The sequence below is a fragment of the Colossoma macropomum genome, unplaced genomic scaffold, assembly GCF_904425465.1.
Source record: "Colossoma macropomum unplaced genomic scaffold, Colossoma_macropomum, whole genome shotgun sequence".
Lineage (NCBI taxonomy): Eukaryota > Metazoa > Chordata > Actinopteri > Characiformes > Serrasalmidae > Colossoma > Colossoma macropomum.
The window spans coordinates 24,513,042-24,540,823 of record NW_023494803.1 but is presented as its reverse complement, the minus strand read 5'-3'; the positions used below and the strand labels follow the sequence as shown (position 1 = coordinate 24,540,823).

The following is a 27,782-nucleotide window of genomic DNA, read 5'->3' as shown; positions in this document are numbered from 1 at the left end:
TATTTATCAAGCACCCCTTTTAATAACGGTTCACCTGTTTTTACAAAAAATGAAATATTCTTTGTTAATGAAATTAGCAACAGTATAGAGCATATTGATTAGATTTCGAGATGCCTCTCTTTTTAACCCTCTTTCTTTGAGAAGTAGTTACAGTAGAAGAAACCGCTGTTCAGTGCAACTGACGTCCAATGCCAGCAGTGTGCACTGGCGTTAAAAAGTAGCACAGATCAGACTCAACCCGCCTGCCTTAGTCATTAACATAACTCTTACTTAAAAATGGGTACTCAGGAAAAACAAATACCATAACATTCAGAAAACTCAAGTGTGTAAAGGAGTGTATTTGTTCGTATGCGTGTATGTTCATCTGCATATGTAATGTACATAAGTGTGAGTTTTTGAGACTGCAGGACATGAGCTGAAAACAACAAAGTGAGTGTCAGTAGATCCTAACAGTTATCTCATAGTCTTTAAAACACAAATAATCCTCAAATGTCATGTTTATGAAAGGATAAAAACCCCTCCTGTCAAACAGAACTAACAAAAAAATAGTAGTATTCAAAGTGTTTTGACTGAAAAGGGGTAAAAATTAATCAAAACGCACACAAGTCTAACCGTTGTGTCTATTCGGATGCCTTTGCTCTTGTAACTCTACTGAAAATGAGGAATGCCATTGCAGAGGAGTCGACACAGTCATGAAAAAGGATCCGGTTTGATTAGGTCTTGGAGTGTATGCTGTCAGGTTTCAGCCCCTCCCCATTCGCTCCCTAGCAGGGCTTGGTCTTGAAAAGAGGGGGAGATGGTCTCCTGCTTACATAGCAGGTTGCAGGGTTGGTGCTGTGGGTTTGGAGAGCACACATCAGATTTGGTGTGAAGGGAAGCGGAAGGGGCCAGAGTTTGACAGGGTTTATCTGCAGTGTGTAGGTTGGGACTGGCCATTACAGAAGACAAACTGACACCACTTTCATTTTATTTCAGTTATTCATCCTAAAATAAGGCACAGAGAAAACAAAATCAGATATCACAATAGAACCATCAGCTATGAATGCACTCTATTTACAATATCAGGTGTGAAGAGACATGGCAACTTTAACTAGGAGTAACTAAGGTCACGTATACATGGTTTTGTGAAATGTCAATCTCACCCTCTCTTGCCTCTTGGTGAGCTGTCTATTTACAGCCTGTAGTAATTCCTGTAGTTCTCGTACTGTCTGGTTCAGCCCTGCAGTCATCTTCTCCTTGCGGTCCACCTCCTCCTAGAAAAAACACAAGTGTAAAAAAAGGAGCTAAATTTTATGAATAAAACCTTCTAAGGCATTTTTTTTTCATTCAGTCCCTGTTTAGTGACACAAGTAGAGCTTCTGCAATGGCTAAGTTTCAAGCCTGCAACGTTTGGGTCCCTTACCACTACCGCAACATGCAATACCACTGCCACTGGGGTACTGAGAAGACTCAATGCTTTAGTACTAATGACTAGTTTTGATATTGTAGTTACCACTGGAGTGTTGATATTGTGGTGTTACTGCAATTGTTGCAGCCCTAATCACAACATCTGAGCAGATACATTTTTCTAGGGACTACTGGAACCTTTACCACCACTGCATCAGGACCTAACCTTTAACTTACAAAGGAGTCTTCAGCTGAAATGAAAGAGGAGAGCTTACTTTAAGTGTGTTATCATAACTGAAAAGTGCTCCTCACCGTTTGTGTGGTAAGGCTACTGTTCTGGATCAAGTCAGCTTGGCCCACCTCCTTTAAGATTTCCTCTTGAATTAGCTCCAGAGACTGCTGGGCCTGTGATGGGTACAGAACACACATGAGAGGGAATAAACAACTCACTGACCAAAAGTAAACATACAACAATAAGACAAACATTTCACAGCCACAAACATCTTACCTTGTAGAGATCTGCAGCCACTTTCTGCCGTTCACTCTCCTCAGTCTCCAGCTTCCCCAAGGTCTGAGTCAGCTGTGTCTTCAGCTACAACAGAAAATCCCAAACACAACCAGTCACTACACTGAGGGTTAATTACTATATTTTAGAACCTGCTTTGAAGAGATACTCTTCACCAGATGTTCATCAACATAATAATGCTCCTGATTGTGCCATTTTGACCTCCACATTATGACTGCTTGGAAACTGGGATCAATTCCAGGAAAGGGGAGTAGCCTAAATGTTAGCAATAGAGCTAATGAAAAACTGGGCAAAGTCCTGACCTGTTTCAGCAGGTGACTTGTGTTAATCATTTCAATAATATATTCCCCCGAGGATTATTTTAAGATTATGGTTTCCAAAATGGAGATTTTCTAAAGCAAGTATGAACTTATGGATTAGTTGTGTAACATTTTTCCAAAATTCTATGAGATTAACAGATGTAAAGATAAAAATGAGGCATTCCACTGACTGTTCCAAAGATTACACAAAAAATATTACACAAAAACAAGAGCACCAAATGCAAAACACTGACAAAAGGACAAGCACAAATAACTAGGAAAATTAGGGTTAGAACACAGGAACAACTGACCAGACAGAAAGACAGTTTTAAAGACAAACATTAACATTGTGAGTGACACAGAAAGCATAGCTGGACAGGACTAAGTGTCCAAGTGTGCGTTCCGAGGTTTGCTCAGAAGCAACAGTGGCAAAAGCAAGTTTAAGTCTTGTCACCAAAGAGTGAAAGTGTCTCAGGTGTTAGTTAGTTGATTAAAGCATGTTCTTGGCAAGGAGTGCTCCATCCTCTATCCTATTCTTCTTCACAACTGAAGCATCACAGTATATCCACATTGCAGCATGACTGTAGATCCTTTAAAGAAGACAATAAGTTAAAAAAAAATCCTAATTTGTGGATTGTGGATAGAAACTCTTTGCCATAAAAGAAGCCGAGGGTCCCTGATCACAGGGGACAGCAGAGAAACTTAAAGCTACTTCATTACTGCATGTGGGCAAAAGCTTACCAAATTCAGCTCCTCATTCTGCCTGACAGCCTCTGTATATGAGCCATCAAGTTTGCTTTGTAACTCGGTCAACAGATCTTTGAGCTGCAATGAAGTTTGACATATTTAGGGATTTGTGTGTGTGCGTGTGTGTGTGGTGGGGATTTAGAAGCAGATGTGAATGCTACACAGAGCAGGATAAGGGAGGGTTGGGGACTGACAGGACTTCCTGAAAGACATCTGTACCTTCATACATCTTTGTGTCGTCTGAATTTGATGACTTTACTTAGAGAGGAATTACACTGAATTTTCTGCAAAACTACACTGCCAAGATGTGAACAAAATCATTCAGGGTTTGATGTGAAATGCCTCATTCTAGAGAAATTCCCGAATTTAGAACTGTTCACTGTTATTATATGAAATGGTCATAAATGTTTGCTGCTGCCTAAGACATCATTTTAGGATAGTTAAGATATTCTGGCCTAAAACATATTTTAGAAATCCATCCATGGCAGAGAGGTACATGCAATTTCAGATTTAGCTCTATTTTATCATCAACATTACATATAAAAACTTAACACACTGGTTATTTTGGAAAGTAAATAAAAACTGCTGCATTTGTGTTGTAGACACTGCGACCTGAAAGGCTCTGAATGACTTCATTTACATCTCACTAAATGAATTATGCATAGATTTTGAATAATCAATGGAATTCCCCTTTAAATGAACAGGAGCCAAACAGACATTCAAAGACAACTGAAAATGAGGTGCATGTAATTCTCTCAATACAAGCCGATCACGATTTCATGTATTTCAAATGTTGCTATGTGATGGCAGCTGCACATCTTTAGCTTACGTACTCAGCTACTAAATGCTGTAAATGAAGGCCTATTATTGTTTTGTGGGTAGAAAATCAATAAACAGATATAGAACCTGCAAGAATATTGTTTAATAAATACTTACGATTTGTATGCTGAGAATATTAAGAGCTGAGCTGATCATTTCTGGTTTATATCAGCATGATATTATTTAGAATTCAACAAAGGACACTGCTGGAACTCACTGCAGAGCACACTAAAGCTGAGCCCACAGATATCAGATGTATGGAATCACAAAACTACTGTTAGAAATATTCATAATAAAATACACAATGTTAGACAAATCAAACGCATGACCACAAGACAGCTAATAACAAAAACACTTCACAAGTTTAAACCAAGACTGCTCGCATGCACTACAAAGGCAGGATTTTACATTGCTTACCTCCCGAACCTCCGACACATAGGTGGCGCTCTCACGCTCTGCTCTCTCCAGTTCAGACTCTAGATGCTCTTTATCTCTTCTCAGCTAAAATGACACAGGATGCACAAAAGGCAGAAACATTCCTTAAACCACAAGAATGCCTTAGTTTCATAAATCTAATACCACAAAACCACAAATGACTGATTAGTTATAGATTCCTGACTGAAAAATGTGTAGAAAAATGTAACATTTGTGAAATAGAGTAATCATACACACTTTTGGCTCGACCTTTTTATATATATATATTAAAAAAAAAAAGAAGAAAAAAACACAAAAACTTCCTCTTTCTTTATGTTTGACTACAAACTCAAAGCAAACTCACACTCTCCAGTTCGCCATCTGTGCTCAGTCTGTCCACTTCCTGTTCCAGCATAGTCACTTTCAAGGTCATCTAGACAAAACATTTAGAGTATTATGGCATTTTGATTTGCTATACTTCATGGCATTTAAAAACATGAAAACAATGACAATAAGTACACTACAAAAATACACTTGATATCAAGTGTATTTGCTAAAGTCTGCATCAGAGTTAGGTTTTTTGTTACAGTGCATCATTTTCATGTGGTTTAGTTGGTTTCACATTGCAGCAGCTAAAGAGCACCAAATTATACATGTGAAGGTTGAATTTTTGCGGGTAATACTGCCACCCTATTACTTTCCCATTTGCCTCCATTAGTGCTAAACATGGAGTTTTTATAAGTCTTTTAGCCTATGATATGTTTTGAAACTAGGTTGATACCCTTGTCCTAACTGGTAAAAAAAATAAATAAATAAATAAAATAAATTGTTAAATACCCAAGTTTCCATTACCAACAACTAAACCTGAATGTTCAGATTTCTGGCTTTAATGCTGTTTTAATAATAATAATGCCTCTAGCTAACTCTGATGCAACCTTGCTATTTGCCAGTCAGATGTGTGGGTTGCTTTAAATGTTTAGTGCACCTCTTTGAGCTCAGTCTGAGCCTCTTCCAGCTTCTCCTTCCAGCGGCACTCCTCCTGCTCCACACTGCTCTGGAGCCGCTGCAGAATGCCCTCCTGACAACAACAAACCCAAATGACATTACAGCTTGGGACTAGATAAGCAGAAACTCTATGAATAGTCCAGCAAACATTTACACATAACCAATAAAACAGTGCTGTAGCTTGTTATGTTGCCTGAATGGCCCAAATCTGCCAACACTCCAAGTACAAGATCAAATACTTAGGTTACAAGATTAGAAATTAATAGATTTCACTGTCTTTCTAAATACGGCACAAGATGAAACTGACAAATGGGTCACCGGACCGTTAAACTCTATTGCATAAAGTGTGCCAAGTACACATCATTCAAAATAAAAAAAGATGGTAGATATAATGAACCCATCTCACCGTCTCCGCCAGAACTTTCTTGTACATTTCACAGTCTTTCTGTAGAACTTTCTGGGTCTCCTCTGCATCCTTCAGCTTTTCTGCCAAACCCTGTTGATAATATTAGTAGCTGTCAGTAACAGGACATGGGCAGAAAAAGAAATGATATATCTTCTCTGAGACGCTTCACAGGACTCATGCTAGACTGTGTTAAAAAGACAAATGGTCACCGCTCACAAAGAATGATAACAGTGGGCATCACCTTGGCATCACCATCCTCTGTGGTGGCTCCTGAGGTTGTGTCTATGACAACAGCAGACTCTCCAGCTGAGGCCTCCCTCATGCAGCTCTCAAAGTTCTGCAACCACTTCTTATGGTTCTGAAAAATAAAGACAGACATATTAGAGCTTTGATTGTGGACTTTACAGAATGTTTGTGTGTATGTATTTGCATTACTCACCTGCTCAGTGGGCAGGGGCACATGTGGGAGAAGTCTGTGCAGAACTGCTCGACATTCAGCCTCAGCAGACTCCAGCGCCATTTGACTCTCCTAGAGAGGGGAACACAGCAGCACATCCAGCACTGAGTAAGCAGTTCCCTCATTTTCCACCACCTCATACAGATTCAGCTGCTGTCTGAAACACTGGTTCTAAATAGTGCATAATTTTGTGAATCACACCCAAGAACCTAATAACAGCATCACCCGTGTGAATTTTACATGGGAAGATCTAAACACCAGAGAACTGACCATGACTCACCTACAGGTTTTTCATAGTGAAAGGCAATGTACTATCTAGCAACTGAGACCATGGATTTTCCTATCTAAACACACACAACACAGAAACAAACAGTGCAAACCGAAACCCTTCACTGTCCAGACCTAGCCTGTTGCACCAACTGAAAGCAGGTGGCGCAACATAATTAACAAAAAAGGAAGAGCTCATTTCATTTACTGTTTGAGAAACAGCTTCATGCACGTCAAAATAAAAACAAAAAGCTCAAGTCCCTGCTGTAATATCCATGATCAAAGAAACTTATTTATTGTAGTTGTGTAGTCCTATAGCACCAAGTTAAATATCTGATCAGTGTGTACATTTATGCACTTTCCAGCAAGCATTTTAAAATGTTCTGTTGTGAGACCAGAGCTTTGAGATGACCCAGTGAAGGCTTCATCTTCTCTAATGTATGAGCCAACGCCACGCCGACTGACGATGCTATCACGTGTTGCAAGGTGCAGAGGAGCAGACCAGCTACTTCTAAGCCAGGAATACATTATGCGATTTCAGCCCTTTTTTAAGCCTGATTTGGTCGTAGCTGGTTGAATTTCACGATCAGCCAAATTTCAGCTTCATCAGTAGTGTTTTTACATGCATTCTGGGGGAAGAGTGAGAGAAAGTGATGCCCAATTAACTCCCAACAAACAAGCGCCAATTGAGCAGTTGGGGTGATCGGATGGATTTCTAACACGTTCGAAAATTTTGGTCACTTATATTACAGTTTGAGCAGTCTCACAAACCAGTTTCTAAAATGTGCATGCAAATACAATCACAACCACTGCCCATACACAGATGAACATAGGCTAACAAAAAAGAAATAAAAAAATCAACATCTGTGGTACCAAGGTCAATACGTGCCTACTTTGCTCCATCTAACTGATTGGAATTGCAAGGTATAAACATTAATACAGTGATCTTGTAAACTGGCGTAGAAAGACCTTAAAATTGTTCTACCTATGTAACATATCTCCTGATATTAGTTTCAGCCAACTTTAATAGGTTTAATAAATCATGTGTTTAGAGAATTTAAGTCTCCACTCCAACACTATGTGTTGTCCTACTTGTTTTATTTAACTGATGTAATTACAAAAAAACCTTTTAAGCCCTTTATCATGTACCAAGAAGAAAGCTATTCTGTGCATGGAAAGCTACAGCACAGTCTTATCTGTTTAAAAAGCTCAACCATAGTTACGAGGGAAAAAAATAAAAAAATAAAAAAAAAATAAAGATCTACCATGGGCTGCTACAGAATGCTCCAAAGCCAGACAGCATTTCAGTGCTGATTCAGGACTTGAACTAACGTTACCAAAAAAATGCAGCTTGAGAGATGATTTAGTCACTTTTGTCCATTATAAAGCCGTAGATCGCTTCTTTTAAATAATTTAAATCATCCAACTTGACTGACAATTATGAAAAAAAAAATGATGATCTTGTCTTTCAGCACAAGCTTAACTAACAGCTCGTGCCTCATCTGCCTATTCAGCCTACAGCTGTTCAATTCAACCTACAGCCATCTCACACTTCAGTTATAAAGGATTATTTCAGCCTTGACTGTTTTTAAATGAGGCATAATGTAGAAAAGCCAATCAGAACAGAGGTCATTTAAGTATAATCATTCATAAAGGCAACAACAACAACAACAACAACAACAACAATCTGTTTACTTCTAAGAGATAAAGAGAGGTTGGAAAATGGTTATGTAAAGATGAATCATTGTTTTTGGTACATAAAACCATTCAAATGTTATTAGTGGACCTCAAGAAAAAAAGTCTATAATGTGTCCTTTAAAAGAGCCTGGGCGAAAGGAATTTGAGCGAGTGTTCACCCTTGTTAGCGGTGGATTTTGCTGCAATCCAGAACTAAAAGTTGACCCCAGACGTGTATTCTCATTACAAGATCTTGTTACGAGTGCTAAAAGAGAATCACAGCACTGTGAACTAACTAAAATTAAATCTCAGGGCTACAGACAAAACCATGAAAGTTACACAGTTAATTTAGTCTAATCAGTCATCAAATATAATTAAGTTCAGAAATTAACTGCAAAAGCCCATGGTATTATAGCAATTTATCTACTCCGTAGCTACTAAAAACAGAAATGAGAGCACGACAGAGAGAGCGCGTGAGAGAAAAAGCGCGCGAGAGAGAGAGGTTTATACTTTCAATTAATCTTGATTACTGAAAAACAAATCAATTTAAATTCACCTTCTTGATGAATCAACAATGATTAGATGATTAGAGCAATTTGCATGATCACACTGCACATTTCAATTCTCCTACTGGCCTTTCATACACTAAGAATCAGAGCCTGATGGACACACCCATTCGCATGTGTCTTTTCCTAAATAACTGTCAATAATTGGTAGATTACTTGATTGCTTATATAAAATCATCAGTAACATCCAAGCCGAGTTTATGTAACAGATGCTTGCATACCGTTTTAGTGAAGACTGCCTGCAGGAGGAGCAGGTTTAGAGCAGATACTCTGACAGACAGTACGTTCTGTCCACTGCTCAAAAGAGAAGACGCCTGGGACACTGCAGAATTACACATGATGTGTAAGCAGAGCTTCAGCTCCAGGCCTGTTTATAGAACTACTCTCTCCACACCCTCACTTTCTCAAATACCTCAGTACACTTAGGGGTTCTGCACACGCCAAGCATGGAGAGTACACTTTTAACAGAGGAGTTTCTAATTACTCACACATCCTCAGACCTAAAACACAGCAGGGTTGTTGAGAACATCTACAGTATGAACAGAATGGAAGCAGCAGAGGAAAAAACCACAAACAAAAGAACTCAACATTTTTATAAATATCTTTCATTCATTGCCCGTCAAGCCTTGTATGATCCTAAACTACATAACAGGGAGGCAAAATGATATCGGAACCATATTGGTACTGGCAGATATTTGCTTTGGGGGGAAAATATATATATCAAACAGATGCTTTGACAAATATTTCAAATTGTACTCCAGGAGAATAGAATATTTAGGGCTACAGTGCTAAAATATCATTTTATTCATTTTACTGCATTAGCAGCCCTACAGAAATGTCTGTAATGCTAATCCAGGTAGACTTTGTCATAGACTTAGTCTTCATTTCTACTTTCTACAAATCTTTATATATTGGCATCTGCAGATATGCACATGAACATTCCCACATCAGTGCATCCCTATTAGAAGACTGATAAGCTACTACTTTTGTTTGTTTTCTGACTGAAGCATTTCATCGGATTTCATCAGAGGTAAATTAGAAGCTGATGACACTCAGTATCACAGAATCAGGTGGAGAGGGGCATGCTGGGTGGGAGGGTATGGAAATGTGTGGGTTGTATGATTATATGGGAAGGAGGGGGGAAAACAAAACAAACAATTAAGGGGACTGACATGACAATAACATGACCCCTAAACTAAATGACAACCTAGACCATTTTATGAGCTGCACACTCATTTCACACATTTACATATTCAGTACAAAAAAAAAAAGCTGTTGATTGATTTTTTTTCTTTTTGCATAATGAATGAAAGGGGGAACAAAAAAGGGGGGGGGGTGATCACCAGTAAATACAGTAAGAATGATCCAAGCCAAACTGCAAAGCACCTAAGCCCTCAATATAAGGCTTCAGTCTGAGCAGGTTTATGTTTTTAGGTTAGTAACAACATGCATGGCAGCCAAATAGCAATGATGACAAATAAAAAAAAATGAGTATGCAGCTTTACATGACAAAGCTGATGAGAATGCAGATCTCACTGCTCGATTGATGGCAGGAGTTGAATTGAAATGCTCTGATTCAGCTCTAGAGTGAAGCAGACTGGGATTGCGATGCGAACCTTGACAGTCTTGCTGAGTTTTCCCTGAAGCATGGTCTCGGTGGCTGACAGCGCCTCCATAGCGCTCCAGTTTTTCTCCCGAAGCTCCTGGTCAGTTTCAGAGAAACACCACTTTCAGTTCAGCCCGCACTCTTGCCAAAAAATGAAAAACCCTTTATGGGTTTGGCATTTATGAGACCAACAGCCCAAAATATTACAAACATTCAACTAACAGAATATCAGTTTTTTTATGGAAAGTGCATAAAGCTGTATCATTAAGGTTCAGATGTAGTTGCACAGAAAAGACAAGCACCATTACAAGACCACAAGTCATCTGAGCAATGCTGATGTTTTGCAGCTTTTGTAAAAAGTTAAACAAAGCATACAAAAAAGGCCAAAATCTCACAAAATAAAAACTGTGTTGCACCTACTTTTACTGATCACCACACTGTGCAAACATCACACCTAATTATGACCTCAAAGATTCCTCGAACACTATAACACAAACATATAGAAGCTAAACCATCAATTACAGCAAAGCTCTGACAGCACAGCTATGACTCGGGTACGGCCAAGTGAATGTCTAAGCCTAAAAGTACAAAAATATATATTAGCGCCACCACAAAACAAATGCATAGTGAGCAAAAACAAATAATAATAAAATATGGATTAAGCTCTCCAAAGTGCATCTAGAAATAAAAGATGTGATACGTGAAGTATATGTGCTTCACATGGACCAACATATCCAAATAGCTTAGACCGGGGTACACTGCATGAGTCAGACAAATGTTTACAGCCAGGAAGCTCTCACAGGATTTCACTATTCAGCGTTTGTAAAAGACCTAATGTTTTCCCTGCAATTACAAACACTCAACAGAAACTGCAAACAAAGTCATGTGGTGTCTTCCCAGATTTATTCCCAGAATTCCAAAGCACTTTCAGCTCAGAGTACTGCTGATAACGAGAGCATATGCAATAGAAATCCCACAGAAGTTGGTGCTTCATACTGAAGATGTCTAGAGTTCATAACACATACACAGCAACACAGCAAGGACTGACAAGGTCTAAAGTACACAACCACAATGCAAGTGCTGTTTTGTCAGCATCATGAAAACACATGCCCTTATCTACAAGTACCAAAATTCTGCGTGTAACTTCATTATAACTATCAATTCAAACCACTCAAGTCTTCATTCAAATTAGTTAAATTATGCAAGAGTGGAACTAGAACCTCAAGATTAATGATTAAGTAAAACCTGCGCTTACATTATTCTTCCTCCTGTGAAGCTCCACCGACTGCCTCAGCTCAAGCAGCTCTGTACTAACATCAGACAGCTGCTTGTCTTTCTTTTCAATCCTGACGAGAGGAACCACAAAAAGGACATGTAAAAAGCAGCCAATACTCTCTAATATGGCCAGTAAATATCCGTGGAAGAGGTCTAAAACATTTATATGTAAACGTGAATATGGAACACTCACGTCGCTAACAACGCCTGACTGGAAACTGCTGATGCCATCTGCTGTGATGGAAAAGAAAAATACAAAATCACTTCAACTGAAAACAATTGATTACAAGGCACCCAACTGCAGAACACTACAGCAGTGCCAAGAACACACACACACACACACACACACACACACACACACACACACACACACACCGTGTGGAGGGATCATAAATCTTCTTAAAGCTAAACATGAGCAGTTTTCAAGCAGTGTTTAAGCCATTTTTACACAACCAGAAGACTAATTTGACCCCAGTACATCTATGATTAATAGGAAGTTCTATGGAAAGCTCCTTGAAGGTTTTTAGTTATATTCTCAACTGTATTAAATTTTGAGTTAAAACAAAAAAACTCCAATGTCATTCCTCTCAACTACATCTTTGTAATATTCCCTTTTAAATTAACTTAAATAAAGGTGAATAGTCACTTGAATGTTCTGATAAAACACAATGTGTCAGTATTCAATCATCAGTCTGCACTCACCTGTTGCTGTTGCGCAATCTTCTCTTCTGCTTCTCTGACCCTCTCCTCCATCTCCCTCTGTAATCTCTGGAGTTCCTGATCTTTAGAAGCTAATCTGTATGTCAATACAGGAACAGTGAGCAGTGGAACAATGCTGAACTACTGTAATAAATGCAAACTGAATGCAGTGCATTTCATGTGTAAACATACACAGTCTGGAGCTCCAGAAGCTGAGCACTGGCATTCGAGTTCATCTGGCTTTCCCTGCTCTTCACCTCAGCCAATTCAGCTGCTAGAGCCTCCACCTGTCTCTCCAGATCCTGGCATGACACACACACACACACACACACACACACACACACACACACACACACACACCTTTGTTACAAGCTTATTATAAATATTTGTTTTCATTTATATCTCTATTTTTAACATTTTTTCCTCACAATTCATCTCAGACAGGTCTCCCCCTACTGCAGGAGGCTTGCAGCCTGCAACACGTGCTTCCTTCAAGACACGTGAAGCCAGCCACCACTTCTTTTGCATGGAAGAACAACGCTCTTGAACATATCATATTGTATCACAGCATAACAATGTTTTATTGCAACATAAATAGCATATTAGCTTGTGGCTATTGTGTCAGCTTGGGTAACTATTCCTTTAACAGTTTAAACGGTTAAGTTTGCCAAAATAACTATCACACTATGAACATAAACACAATATTAGGTGAATGCTGAAAAAAAGCTAAAAAATGGCTGAACAGAAACAAATTCAAACAGGAATGGCATGAATGAGCATGTTAACTTGATAATCAGCACACAAACCTCAATAGCTTTCACTCTGTGCAAATCTGTCCCCAATGCCGACTCCAACTCCTCTTCAACAGATCTGATCTTTTCATTTTTCTCCTGGACCCTGACAAAAGATACAGTGCCAGTTACTACTCAGACACTTATGCCATTTCTACCTATTTGCTACAATGTATTCAATAGAACGGCACCTAAATTTCTCTTTTGTTTATGCAAATATAGAGATCTATATAAAATACAAAAGAAACAGTCATGCAAGTCTGACAATTTATATTGTTATAATCTTAAACTTACTGCCTCTGCAGCTGCTCTAGCGTTGTGTCTGACTGCTTCTGCAACCAACATAGAAAAACAAAATAAGAGAGAGACTCAACTGCCACAGTACATTTAACAGAGCAATATGAAATCCAGATAGGAGTGTGAAAGTGGGCTATTGTACCTGCTCCGCTGTCTGCTGCTGCAAAGCCTCAACATGTCGCTTCAGAGACTCATTCTCTTCCCTTATTGTCTGCATAAAAACAAAGATTTACTGACTCATTTTGTACTACTCAGGCCCCTAAAATGAACTAATCACAGTGACGGAAGAAAATCATTAATTCAGCATATTTTTACCAAGTCAGGCCAGCCTAAAAGCATAAAGCCAAGAACAAATCTATTGGGAAATGAAAAACAAATGGTTTGAAATTAATCCATTTCTGTTTATGGTACAGACTGAATCTTAGCTTTATGTTTTAGACTAAAAGCTAACAAGGATTCTCCAAAGAGAATCATTTTAGCTTACAACTCTCCTCAAATAAGCAGAGCTGTTTAAGAATGTAACAAGCATTGTCAGAGTCTCAACATGCCCACACAGATCGCGCTATATCAAGGTTATAAAAGTTGAAGTTTTAGAAGTGAGTTTTCTGGGTGGAGCAACAGTAAAAGTAGTGGTAGCTCCACTAGGCAGTCATCCACATGCCATAGAAAAAAAGTACCATGTGTAAAAACCAAAATGAATTGCAGCCAAAATGAGGCATAACAAAAGCTAGAGAGCCAATCACACATACTGTCATAAACTAGGTACAATCACAGCTCAACACTAAAACTGAAAATCATTTGTTTGTGAAAAGCTATAGAATGCTTCTCAACCAATCAGCTTGCGTGGCCAGAACAACTGTTGTATAATAATGTATGAAATGTATGAATGTATAAAAGTCATTACATAATTTGCATTCTGTAGAAGTTACAAATGCAACATTGTAGGTTTTATATGTAAACGGCGCTTATGCTTAACCAGCGTAGCTCTCTTTTCTCAGCAAAGCTACTTTTATTCTGACTATGAAAATGAAATACTATATCTGTGGGTTGACCAAATAAATCAGGGTTTCTCTCATAGAATTCTCTTTCGGCAGCAGAGCACCCCTCCCCCTTACTAAAACCAAACACACTTAAAATCTACACAATTCTCATGAATGACATATTCAGCACTTAAAATGGTAAACTTTGCCAAAAGGTTTGTGTTTATGTACGACTGAACTTACTGTTTAGTAAGACCAGGCCAGGCTTAATCTGTGTCCAGGAAACTGTTTCTTACAGTTTTTCCCTGGGTAATGCTCTGCTTACCTTAAGATGCCCTTCCTTATTGGCTACTTCAATAAGCCCGGCCTCAAGCAGCACCTCCACTGTCTTAATCTTCTCCTCCTTCTCTTGAAGGCTGCCAAGAAAGGTGAACATTTGCTTGTTCATATAAAATAACGGCACAACCCACCCCAATGAAACCAAACAAGATGATAACTGGGTTTGCAGGAATCTGAATGATAAATGTATGCAGGGTATAGCAAGACGGAGCATTAGTATTCTGGCTGAATGGGTTTTCTTCATGTAATGAATTGTTGTAGGAAGGGCAGGTATGCCTGGTTGCATAAGCAGTAGTTAAGGGTGGATTAAAATGTGCCTCTGGAAATCTGTTTAAAGAACTGTTCTGACAGATCATGAGGTGTGTTTCAGCCTCAGAACAAAATCCATTCAAGCACACATACACACTTGTACATGTAGACACTTAGAACACACACACACACACACACACACACACACACACACCTCTGCTTGAGCTGGTCCACTGTCAACTGGGAGGACGCCTGAGGAGAAAGTGGGAGAGATGATGAGATCAAGTGCACATTGTGTGAGTGCAACATAAGCCATTTATTAGTGTGAGTCTGTGAGTCTGACCTGCTCAGAAATCTGTGCCTGCAGATTCTGGAGCTCAGCCTTCAGGGCTATGTTCTCATTGTGAATGGCCTGTGGACAGAAGACACAGAGCTGAGTTCTCAATATGGCTGCATCCCACAGGCAAACTCACTAAGCTGCTCTAGTGTGTAGAGCAGTTTCTCAATGTTTTTAAGCCACAAACCTCCAAAAAACATAGGCTAGGGTTCACAATCCCCTCAATTCCCTCTGAAACACATTATAGCAACACATTTTTCCACAAAGGAAACATGTATAGAAACATTCATACACACCCATATGTAATTTCTACAAGGATGAATTTGGGTTCTTATTCAGCAGTTTTAAGTTAAAATTTTCCCATTCCACACAAAATGGAGCAGCAGTTACATTCTTGAGACTGTACAGGAGCCTAATTGTAACTGTTGCACCATTTAAGGTGGAACAAGAAATTTGAATAAGGAGCCAACTTTAGCTGTCAAATTTTTCAAGCCATTTATCTTATATGTGCAGCCCATATACTCATGCCCTCAACTGTCAGATGCTGCTGAAATCTGGAGAATAATACAGTCATTCACGCTCTAGTATGAGCTGGTCCATTCCTTGCTTAATGCAGAAGACCGAGTTAGGCAGCTTCTCAGCCAGTACGAAAAGAAACAGAATCAAAGTAATCAAACTAGCGTCCATAAGCCTGACTAAGGCTACCCCACAAACCAATCAATCATTCTTTTATGTTCACTGCCTAGAAAACAAAAAAGACTAGGTTAACAGACTAGCCAATGGAAGGTGATCAATGTTGTAATGCATTGTTATTTGAAAAGAAGCGGTAAGTCAACTAAGTAAGCTGAATAACAGGAATAAGAAGCACTTCTATGAAGTCTCAATTTAGTTGGATAATGATCACATAATGCTGATACACACATAAGGCAGCGAAGTTAACATCTTTTATAAGAGATACTGAACATCAAAATATGCTGGACCAAAATTTTGGCATACAGCTCAGCGTGCAGCCCATCTTCATTCACACACTCTGTATTAGCTTATAATGAACAACATGGTATTGAGATTTTACTGAAGAGTCATTGTCAAAAATATGTAAAAAAAAACACAAGCTTATGTATACTACATTTTTAGTTTTTTGACAACCGCCCTGTTACAGCACAAAATTATCCCCCACCCTGAGAACCACTGGTGTACAGGGGCATGACTTACCTGCATGTTGGTCTCTCTGCTGGCACCACTGCTCCTCTCTGCATTAAGTGAGTCCTCCAGACTCTTCCTCTGGAGCTCCTTCTCAGCCAGCCTGACCACACACAGGAGCAAATACAAATATAAATGATGTGTAAATATAATGATGGGTGGCTTAAAAATAATAGTGCTCTAGTTTTTTTTCACCCCAATTGGCTTTCACTCACAGTTTTTGAAGCTCCTCAAAATGGGATACTGTGTTTGCCTAAGAAAACAAAGGGGAAAGAAAACAGTGGGTTTCCAGGCACAAACAATACAAACAACACATATAGCTATATTGGTCTATAGCTACCTGAGAAGTGACCTGAGCCTGAAGACTCTCAATTTGACCTTGGAGTGCTTTGTTCTCTTTCATAAGGTCCTGTTAACAAGTTAAAGATTCACACTATTATTCCTCAACCACTACATAACACACACCTATTTGTCACAGAGGCATGAAAAGAATGCATACTACCTGCACTTGGGCCTGCAGTGAGTCATCAGGCTGCAGGCTGTGCTGAGAAACTTCCAGAAGCTGCATGACCTTCTGCTCCACCTGTTCTTTGGACACCATGGTGTCTGTGAGACTGCTGTGGAGAGTCTGGATCTCTTTATTCTTATTACTCATCTCTGTCTCTACCGCCAGCAACTGATTCTGCAGCTCTGCAGGACAAAAGAAATGTGTAAAAAAGGTCTATGTATGCATTCATGAGAGTGCACAAGTGAGACAGCGCAGGGTGAAACTGAGAATGAATGAGTGTAAAAGTGGGAGAGAGAATGACAGAGTGAAAGTGAGAAAGAGAGAGAACAAAAGTGAGAGGACCACATACCTTGTTTAGCAGCCTGCAGTTTCTCCCTTTCAGTATTAACACTGTGCAAATAGCTCTGTAGGTCTTCCCAGCGTCGCTTAGCATCCTGTAATTGTGCCTGAAAGATAACATACAGAACCATTTCACAAAAGCACAACACGTAGTCTTACTGAAAAGAGCAATCTGTCGATTTGCCCTCTGAAGAAGTTGAAGAAGCAGGGGGTAATGAGTGAATGTGAGTACACAGTGACAAGCACCTCGAGCTGGGACACATTCTGCTTGTAGTTAACTTCCAGGCTCTTCCTCTGAAGCTCCTCCTGCTGTAGTTTGGTATTGGTCTCAGTCAGCTCCTTCATCAGGCTTGAATACTCAGAGCGCAGTTTGTTCATTTCAGCTGACTGCCTGGAAAACAAACAAACAACAAGTATATTTCTTTGGATATGCAGAATTATGTGATAATACCAATATGAATTATACATTAATCAACATAACTAAATTGCTTCGCTGAAACTCTGCTGTAACTTGTCTACAGTATTTAAGGGGTTTTTGGGACTCACTTTGTCTCCATCTGGTTGGTGGCAGAGCTCACAGCGTCTCTGAGGATGCCGTTCTCTTGCTGCAGTCTGGCAATCTGCCCCTCCAACTGTTCCCTTAGCTTCTGGAACTGTGGACAGAGGGGTTGCACAGGTATTTCAAGTAAAGTGCAAGGCCAAGCACTTTCATAAGATACTACATATGCACAATATAATTCAGGTTGATAATTCAATATCAACTGTATTCATGCCAATGGTGCAATGTCCTTTTTTAATTGTAAGATTCAATATCACTGTCAGTTTGTCATTACGTTACATGCTTCTATATCCTTCCATCTCCATTTAAACACAGAACTTGTCCTTTACTTTCTTGTACTTTACTATGTGTGTAAATTTGAATGAAGAACAAACCAATTCAAAAACTCCAATATTACTTGGAATAAAATGTTTCTACACTAACGTACGTTAAGTTATGAACCTTTTTACTATTTAAGTTACTATTTCTGGAGACACGCTTTTTTGTAATGCCAAAAAAAATGACAAACACTTTGTGAACCATACTTCATTTCTTTATATTTCACCAATGTTTTTCTCTTTCACTCTCAAATTATTACAACAACTCGCAACAGCACATGCTAAGGCTCGATGCAGGACAGAGTTATCTGTCACTTATTCTTACCTTGATCTGCATGGCCTGAAGCTCCTGGAAGCTGCCCTGGGCTTTGGCTTGCATGACACTCATCTCTTTCTCCATGGCAACCCGCTGCTCCCGCAGGACAGCCTCCGCACGGCCGCTCTTCTGCTTCTCTGCCTGCAACTCCTACATCACCCCACACACAGAGCATGGCAAGATTACATTCAACAGCCACTGACAAACATGACAGGTAGGTCTGCATGATATGCATTTTTATTATCATTACAATAAACGTTTCTGCAATCATCTGTATAAACTGTTAGGTGAAGAACATGATGTACTGCACTGCATGTTTTGAACAAGGTTAATAAATGCAATATCACAGACAATGAAAAAGCATTTCCAGAAAAACAGCAGTCCCTCATTGAACTCAGACATAATTTTAGAAAACCTGTTAAACTATACACACTCTATAACCAGTGTCTAAGCCATTTAAAGTAAGACATTGGTCATTTATAGACTTTTAAATGTACCTGGCTGAGCTGTTTGACTTTGTCCTTGGCGATGGAGGCTTCTTCCTGCAGAGTGTTGAGTAGGCGCTCTTTCTCTGCCAGCTGCTGAGCTGAGGCTTCAAATTTAGCTGCAGACTGAGAGAGGAAAGGCAAAGCATTGAAGAAGTGAAAAAAGGGAAAATGCAAACTTTCCTCAAACATATGGAATGTGCTCAAAGTGAACTGACCTTATACCAGCTGTCCAGGGCATTCGGGCTCTTGTCCCGGAGCAGAGAAACCACAGAGACCACATCAGCGTCAGATAACACCAGCCCACCCAGACTAGCCATCAACTCCTTCAGCTTCACCCCTGAATTCTCTGCACACAGACATAACAGAACACTGTACCCACCTACTGTTGATCATCAATTTGATTACTTTGTTTATATAGTACTTTCGTCTACTGAACTGTACTGTGCAGGTACCTGCATTTGCCCGAATTAGTCGAATTCCACAATTATTTCAAAATCTCTGCATAAGTTATATTTTTTATACGTAACTCATTCTGAATGGTATGGCAGGAAGCGCACTGAAGAGAGACGTACTGATTTGTTTGCTTTACAATGGTAACGAGAAGAACCAGTGGTTGTAATGTCTATGAAAATACAGCGATTTTATTATCCAAAACAACTAGTGAACCCAAAGGAGTCTACAGAGTTTTTAAATGTTTGAGATGTTTAAAATGTTAAAAGTTTAAAAAAGGGTTAATCTAGAAGAAATACATTTTCTTTGGGAACTATTTTGCCTAATGTACCTCTTTGCCATAAATGGTACCCCTTTGCCATAACTGTTGTGAACAATTTTTAAATGGTTTCTGTAGAATGGAGCATTTCACATTAAACTACCCTGAAGGCTTTCCTCACATCTTGTGACCAAATGTAGTGTACTGAAGTATGCAGAGAACAAAACAAAAAAAAAATTGGGGGATAAAACAGACAGCCCACATAAGATGAGGACAGGACTGTACATGAGCCTTACAGAAACCACATAAAACTGCACAGTGGCTATGAGAGCAGGACAGGACACAAGACAGACAAAAAGAAATGAATGTAATTCTGGTTGGAGCTGGATGGAATTCAGGTAGGCAGTGACTTAAGCTGATCACTACTGCCCTCGTGTAGATGAGCACCTTTGTCAGTCTCGTTTTTCTGCTTCTTGCCATTCTTGCCATGTTTTGTGGGAATGGGAGCCTGGGCCGGAGCCTCATCATTCTGGCTGCTCTGGTGGTTTGTTGTGGAGGAGTCAGTCTGGCTCACAGGAGGAGAGGACTGGACCTGAGCCTCATCAACTACACAAACACACACAATCAATGCTCATCAAGAACTCTTGCACTTCAAGACAAAATCCCAATTTTGATAAACCAAACCAGAAAAACAAACCAATAACAAAAAATGGATACACATCATGCAGAATTTTACATTTTTCAGCAAATCAAAAAAATCTTACACAATGAAGGCAGACATTTGCTACACTGATATGGCTCTTTTAATCCTTTTCAAAGCACTCTTATGTTTACATTTAACAGCAGAAATATCTGAGTTGTCTTCAAATTTGCTGTCTGAATGTGCCATAGGGAGAAATACCAGTGATGGCAGCCTCTGTCTTCTGCTTTTTGCTCTTTCTCCTGCCGCTGCCAGTGGAGCCAGAAGGTGCAGGCAGAGGGGTAGCAGGAGCAGCTCCATCCTGCAGTTTAAACTCTGCCAGAATAGGTTCCTCCTTCTTCGCAACAACAGGAGACTGATCAGGCTTCACCTCAGCTGGATGCTCTTCTGCAGCAGAAGTTCACAAACAAAAACATATGCTAAGACCTATCATAATCTCAGTATTATAATATGTACACTTATGTACATTTCTGTATAAAACAGAATTCTTCAAATTCTGACCCTGAACCAAGTTTCTGGTCTTGGATTTCAGTCACTGGTAGGTAAGACGCTAGGTGGCCAGTCAGTTACATTATCAGTTAACTAGCAGAGATTACAAAACCTGGGACAAGAAACTGTATAATAGGTCAGTATGTGAGGACCTTTGGTACAAAACTTTCCATACTAGGGAGCATTATAACACTGAGTGATATAGGGATCGAGGCCACGTTCAGCACCAAAAAAATTAAGGCAGACAAAAAAGTAAGTTTAACCAAGGAAACCAAGTAAGATACTTGACGCTGGGGAGGCATTTATAAGGGGCTTGTGGCAAGAACTTCTCCCCACAATGAGTCCTATAAATAAATATTTGATCTGATTAAGAAGTCAAGGCAAAATGCTTTGCCATGGACACTACTGAGAGAGACTGTAGGCAGTGTGACATGAAGAGCCTCAGGGATACTGCCACTCCCCCCCACCCCCCACTTCTAGCACTGTCCTTTTGCGACTGCTGCTGACACACATGCATACTCAATTACAGACTCAAGAGTACTATTCAAAATTTGTGCCAATTCACTGAGCCACTTTCTGCTGGCTTCACTTGGTTGGTGTTTGGGTTAAGTCAGCAATTACTCCAGCCATGAGTAGGTGTCTGGCATGAACTGAAAAAGCTGAGCAATGGCCTCAAAAAATATTACTCAAAACGTTACATATCAATGGGAGCCATTTAAATGGGTATGTTCTGTGCCCGCTTATTTCCATTTAGTGTTAGTTATATTAAGATTTTTGGCTGAACTATCCATTTCATTCAGCACACAGTATTGTTTACTGTTCAGCTCTTTCTGCCCCAGAGGATTACGTGTTAAAATGTTTTTTGTTTTGAGAAATGCAATTGCCACACATAAAAAAATTCCTGATTATACATATTCTCAGATGTGATATGCTTGAAAAGTACTTTTAGAAAGTGATGAGAAATGACTACCTGGGCAAATCTTGTGAGGCGGCACAGTTTGGAAGCACTCCAGCAAGCTCAAAAGCTTTCATTTCCACACACCCTTTGGACACATGCCCAAACAAGCAAATGCCTAAACTAAATCTCTCACTTCTTGGTTATTACTTTGATTATGGCAGCTACACAAGTCAAAGCAGTTTGCTCCTGTTCTTGCACATACTGGCATACACCAAAAAATAAAGATGGCTTTCCAGCTGCACCAGAGTGCTAGCTAGCTAGCAGGCTTTCAGTTGCGTTTACTATCAAGAATAAATTAGAGTGTGCAGGAAAGCTAGCTGTCCAGAGCTGCAGGGAATTTATTCTGACTGCACTAGGTAGATTTTAGCACATGCTCTAGTATAAACGGTTTCAAGCGGCTTAAAAACCTCTCTCACTCCTATACTGACTGACAAGAGTTCACCAAAAAGTTTTCATTTTTAAGACGATGGCTAAAGACATATTGTTTCTCCTCCCCTGCAGCACTTACTGCTGTTCAGAGCCAGACCAGGGCTGCTAGGTTGGGTAACAATTTTGTTAGAGAATATTTGAGATAATATTCAATAAAATATCTGGTTAAAATAATAACAATAATAATGGCAACTCATATGTTATACATATTACACTCTTGCACACAGCAAATTTACCCACCAGCTTCAATCTTCTGCTTCTTGGCTTTCTTTTTGCTTGTAGTCTCTGTTGAGACTGGGGGTGTGCTTTGTGGCTGGGGTGGGCTGGGCTGCTTGGTGAGGGGGAGTGACTGCTCCTTACGGACAGTAGCAGGCTTTGAGCCGTTGACCTCTGGCTCCTCGGAGGTGACAGGAGGAGAAGTGGCAGCAGCAGCTGCAGTGGCAGCTTTCGCCTTCTTCTCCTTTTTCTTCCTTTCCCTCACCACAGCTGGAGGCTCTGACTGGACAGGTGTGGCAACATGCACGGCCACAGGCACCACCTCAGACTCTTCGTCATTTGAGGCCGGAGTAGTGGCATCGGACGTATCAAAATCTCGCAGGTCTTCCTCTGATTCGCCGCCTCCACCTCCTCCGCTTCCACTGCTCTCTTTCTTCTTGTTCTTCTTTTTCTCACTTTTTTTGCGGGCATCTGTCTTAACAGGTGGCAGCTTCAGGTCTCGTTTCTGGCGGGCCAGAACTTCATCATAGGAAGTCTCTTTCATGAATAGCCAGAAGAAGAGGAACATGAGAGCGATAACCAGTGATGGTGCCAGTATGAGAAGGTACTGCGAGTCAGCGACTTCGATTGCCATTCTGGGAAAAAATTAGATGAAAGTAAGAAAACGAAGCAGACTTCAAATCAGGGAAACATCAGGCATGCAAAGACATGGAGGTTTAACAACTGTATAATTAACTATAACAATAATATTTTATAGTGGCCAATAGACAGAGCAGTAACCAAAAACTTCAGTTTGGCATTTTAAAACTAGTTCACATTATAATTCACATTCGTTCACGAAAGGTTTTGTTTTTTTTTTTTTAAGAATGGGAATGCCCATGACTACTGACTCATCAGCACAAATGGGGCATTAAGTTACTGTCTGTAATTATTGGATGCAGGTCCAATACCAGAGTGATAATTAAATTTCCCTATTTATTAATACAAAGGTTTAATTTACTATTGTTAAGGGATAGTAAATGATTTAGCCAAGTAAATAACCTTTGGTGGACGCCCGTCATAAGCCAGGACTGTGACACTCTCGTCACATTACATTAGGAACACGTTTGCTAGGCATCTACTAGATAACTAAATATCTGTCATTAAACAACCCTTGTCACTAAAAGGTATTATAAATAAAAAAAAATGTGACTGAGAGAAAAACCTTGGAACAAACCACTGCGGAATGACTCTTTAATTTTGTAGCCCTAATTTGTGCTCTTCCTGGCTCAGTCCTTCTGTCTATTCTCTCTCTCATACATTCCTCTAATTCGCACTCCACCCGCCCTTTTGCCGCCTTCCCAGAGGGTCCCCTTTCCTTCTCACACTCAGTGATGTGATCCAATTAGGCTGTGTGCTGAACACAATAATCTGAGTTTGTCCACTGAATGTGAGCTAAATACTTTTCCAGTAGAGCAATTACCACTGGCCTGAGCTTAAAGCACCAGCAAGGAAAGATAAAAAAAAAAATTTCAAAAGAAAAGAAGCTAAACCACCTCTACCAGTAAATCTAGCGATATCAATCTCAAGCCTGACTGAAGACATGCTGCTACAACATAGCACAGCTAAGAAAATCCTCCAATTCAAACAGTTCTCAGAGACACTTCAGTTTGTACATTAGTGTGACAAGTTGGCGGTGGGGGTCAGGGTCAAAAATATTCTACTCTGTAAAAGACCCCAGTGCTGAAACACACACTAATGACTTGAACAGAGGAAGCAATTCCCTCATCACCACAAATTTGCCTGCTTCTAGTGGTTAATTCATTTGACAGCTTAAAACTCCTCTAAAAGAACTTGTCAAAGTGTAACATAAAAACCTTTTAAAATTAAATTCAATGAAACTTACTAGCAGCACAGAGTGACTACAATGACTGTACAGCATACTACATCAGAAGTTTCTTCATATTACTACAACAAAATTCATGGGTCAATCTTCTACATAGAAACAATCCTCCAAACTGCAGTGTAGAGATTGCTGACCTTTTTAAACCAGTAAGTAGTGACCTAGAACTGCATGACATCATTGGGTGGATCAAAAAAACTGAATTGACTGAAAGACTGTCATTGTTCTCTGTACATCTATCAAGGTTCTCAAACATCAGTGACCACGTACTTTAGAATTCCAAAGACAAAAAAAGCAAATACTGCTGTTGACACTAACTGTGTAGTAATGTGCCAGATGAGATGCTGTGCACCATTTGTAGCTGCATCTGTCAGGAATAGTGGTGGGAGAAGGGGCCCAAGAGGCCATCCTACTTAGCCTGCCTAGCATATCCTATACCTGGATGCCTGGATAAGCTTATTACCTTAATAATTAGGAATAACTTGCCATTGCACTGCCTCAGCAGTACCTCAAGGCTGGATATCCATGCTCAACAAATGTTCATCAAACCTCTCATGTAAGAAAGTTTCACACGGCTGCAACATTACCAAGAGTGACTAAACTAACTCAGTCAGTTACCAGTACTTGCTGGACTGCATGAAGCAGAGTTAAAAGTCTTGTTGGAGCACAAAGTCTTGTTTAAAACTGATCAAAGCAGGAATCCATTGCAAAAAAGAAATTTAATTCAAGACACTGACAAAGTTACTTCTCACTCCTGACTATTCGACTCACTGAATGATATGCACAGGAACAACAAATAGGACTACGGTCTCAAACAGGACTTCACTTTCCACTTCATTCAGTCCAAAGTACACTGAACAGGATAGGGATGGGTGTGGCAACTTAGTCATATAATACACGCTTGCTTGCTTTCTGAACTCTGATTCCTTGTTTTTCTCTCCGCCCTGTGGAGTGGAAAGTGGACACAGAGGCAGATCAAACACAAACGGCGTGCCTGTTTGAACTTTGCCTCAGGATAGATTCCCAAGCACAATTCCTACTGGCATGTGAAATTTCAAAGTGCAGGTCACACTGAAGCTGTGAGGATACCCTGTGGCATGGAAATGAGGTGGGAAGACAACGCTCTCGGGCGACTGGCTGCTTGGAATCCAGATGCTTTACTAGGCCTGCCTGCTTTGGCAAAACAGGGAGACATCTCCGAACAATCAGCTCATTTGCAGATGTGGGGGCTTCTCCTCTCTAGTTAGTTCATCTACTTATCAGCAGGCTTTTATTGCATGAAACCAAAAGCATGGGCTTCTTTCAACTAATTTGTTGAACTGCAACTGAAAAAGGCCTAACTGGCATCAAATAATAACAACATGGCTTCGAGTGGTATTTGAAAAGGCATATTCAGAGTGCTTATCTTGCGCTGTGTGAATGAACTTTGCTTCCAATACAAACAAAGCAATATCAAATCTCACTCTATTGAAAAGTAAACAATTTCACTCTACCACTAATATAAGCCTATGAAGTGTAGTCATGTTGCGAGATACACTTACTATGAAAGCTTTAGAAGTAGAGCTGTATCTGGGGTGCGCTGAACACACCTTTGAATGTGTGTAAAGCTCAGATAATTTGAGATAACCAAAGTCAAATTTCAGATACAGCGGAGATCAGTGGTAGGCCATGGCACTGTAAGCCATAGTGCAACTTCCTGGGCCACAAAACAGACTACCAGTTGGTGTGATATTTGACACATGATCTCCAGGAGGGGGACAGGCAAAATCTCTATCCCTATCGCAGTATTCTTGAAGCCTCTTGACTAATCACATTCTGACTCACAATAGTGGTTACAGATACAAATTTACCCATTGCTAAACAATGTCAGGAATTTTTGAAGCGTCCTCTGTTGTAGCAGAAACCTCCAGTTAATGCAATCCAGTGTTGTCCTCCACTTAAATTTTTTCGCTTCAGCTGTGTATGAAGGCATCTAGTTTTGCCTCTCACACCACCGGTAGATAAGGGTAGCTTCTGTCATAGCAAATCAATGCAGTACGAGAATGGATTTTGAGCAGACACAAGCACATACTCAGAGAGGCCCTTAGCTCCACCTACACAACTATGTACACTTATCAACAGTTCCTACTTTACAAGGTCTTTGGAGTCACAGGAAGGATACATGAAATAATGTTCACATATTTATCTAGGCTTTGTGTTTAAAAATGTACACAAGATAGAATGATATGGATTTAAAAGAACAACAAAATGTTCACTCTATTTTGCAGATTCATACCAGGAGGAGGGTGGAGTTTGTTTCAAGTTTGTACATCGGGGGGACAAATCTGCTTAGCAAGCAAGATATTTCATCGTATAACATATTATTGTTAACCACGCTATTAAAAGCCACACATCACCCAGCCAGCTAACGAATATGTCGCATTTAGAAAATACCACACACTTCTTCAACGAGTCATCGGCCCCTTTCGAAACAACGTTAGTAAGTCAAAGTACACGTAAGGTCAATTTCTAGGCGACTTACTAGAGGAAATCCCCGTGGGGACCAAGCTACATTTGCCATTATTCCCCCTGTGATAGTTTAAAGCAACAAAAATGGAAAGAGAAACAATGCTTTGTCTATATTTTGTACGACTTGCAACTCTCCTTTAAGGAGACCGGTGTTGTCTTGGCTACTTTTTATTCTTGTTTTTATTAAACAGACTTTAACAAGACCATTACTGTAAAAATGACCCAGAAGACTCGGCATGCAGTCCGGGAAGCTAGCTAGATCAGTAAGAGTTACCTAATCTTGCACTATGGTTCAGGATGTGGGCAAATCAGTAAACGGGGTAAAACAAACTAAACCGAAAAAGTACCCAGCAAGCTAGCTAACGTTCTCCTCTCTTCATGACTTGGGGCAACGTTAGACCCCGACTTAGAAATCGAAAAAGCAGCTAGCTCACCAATGTTTTTTCAGCCAACTTAGCAAGCTAGCTAGCCATTAGGCAGAGTAGGTTAGTTAACGTTAGCGAGCGAATGGTGTAGGGCCGGACATGAGCTCTTCTTTAGCCTGAAATGACAGCGTGGTTAAATCGATTAACAGGCCGACTGCCACACTAAAGCAAATTGGGCTTACGTATCGAGTTAGCCGTCCAGGTTTTACTTAAAAATACAGATAGATATTTTTCAACATCTAATAAAACCCATCTGAAATCAGGACCACTGAACCTCAGACATTAGCCAGCCATTGCCGTCCGTTCCCGTCAGTCACGGCACGGATCAGCAGTGTGCTAGCTAGGTTAGCTAACTAGGCCCCGTGTGTGGCTAACTGGAGGCGCTAGCTTGGCTAGCGCATTAAATTTTTCACCACGACCGGCCAGGCTTGTGGTTGGTAAAGATTTTAATAATGAACACCAGACGTACCTGTTACGATATCTTTAACAAAGCTAGTTACTGCTGGAATGAAAGAGCTGTTCCCTTTTGTGGAGCGCGATGGACAGCAGCTCCGGCCCGGCGCTTAGCAGCAAGTCTATCCCGTTTCGCAGAGGCGG

At 40.1% G+C, this 27,782-nt stretch overlaps 1 protein-coding gene across 4 annotated transcripts; it reads right to left on the bottom strand.

The window, feature by feature from the left end:
- ktn1 (kinectin 1) lies at nt 1-27,768 on the bottom strand. 4 transcript variants are annotated; one of them, XM_036594004.1, is made up of 36 exons: nt 27,655-27,768; nt 22,395-23,005; nt 20,480-20,665; nt 20,026-20,184; nt 19,085-19,215; nt 18,879-18,992; nt 18,391-18,531; nt 17,736-17,842; nt 17,436-17,580; nt 17,200-17,296; nt 16,845-17,032; nt 16,683-16,751; nt 16,558-16,595; nt 16,355-16,445; nt 15,149-15,217; nt 15,020-15,057; nt 14,543-14,633; nt 13,380-13,448; nt 13,235-13,272; nt 12,956-13,046; nt 12,342-12,451; nt 12,153-12,246; nt 11,644-11,684; nt 11,431-11,521; nt 10,186-10,272; nt 6,042-6,131; nt 5,844-5,960; nt 5,603-5,692; nt 5,177-5,269; nt 4,556-4,624; nt 4,195-4,278; nt 2,953-3,036; nt 1,895-1,978; nt 1,699-1,791; nt 1,143-1,253; nt 1-984 (listed from the first exon to the last, which is right to left on the bottom strand). In XM_036594004.1, exons 2-36 carry the CDS (start codon nt 23,002-23,004, stop codon nt 976-978), a joined length of 3,819 nt encoding a protein of 1,272 aa, XP_036449897.1. In that variant the 5' UTR covers nt 23,005; nt 27,655-27,768; the 3' UTR covers nt 1-975. The 4 variants fall into 4 exon arrangements, with proteins under 4 accessions (XP_036449897.1, XP_036449898.1, XP_036449899.1 ...); XM_036594005.1 differs by having other exon boundaries at nt 11,644-11,681; XM_036594006.1 differs by lacking the exon at nt 2,953-3,036.
- Between the last annotated feature and the right edge of the window lie 14 nt (nt 27,769-27,782).

Bases quoted from the DNA above. Each gene is read 5' to 3' on its own strand.
- ktn1 (XM_036594004.1), bottom strand. From the start codon at position 23,004: ATGGCAATCGAAGTCGCTGACTCGCAGTACCTTCTCATACTGGCACCA. The intron at 17,843-18,390 runs GTAAGAATAAGT...CTCTGTCCACAG, and splicing joins TTCAGGCCATGCAGATCAAG to TTCCAGAAGCTAAGGGAACA. The intron at 6,132-10,185 runs GTTCGCATCGCA...TCCCCTCTCTAG, and splicing joins AACTCAGCAAGACTGTCAAG to GAGAGTCAAATGGCGCTGGA.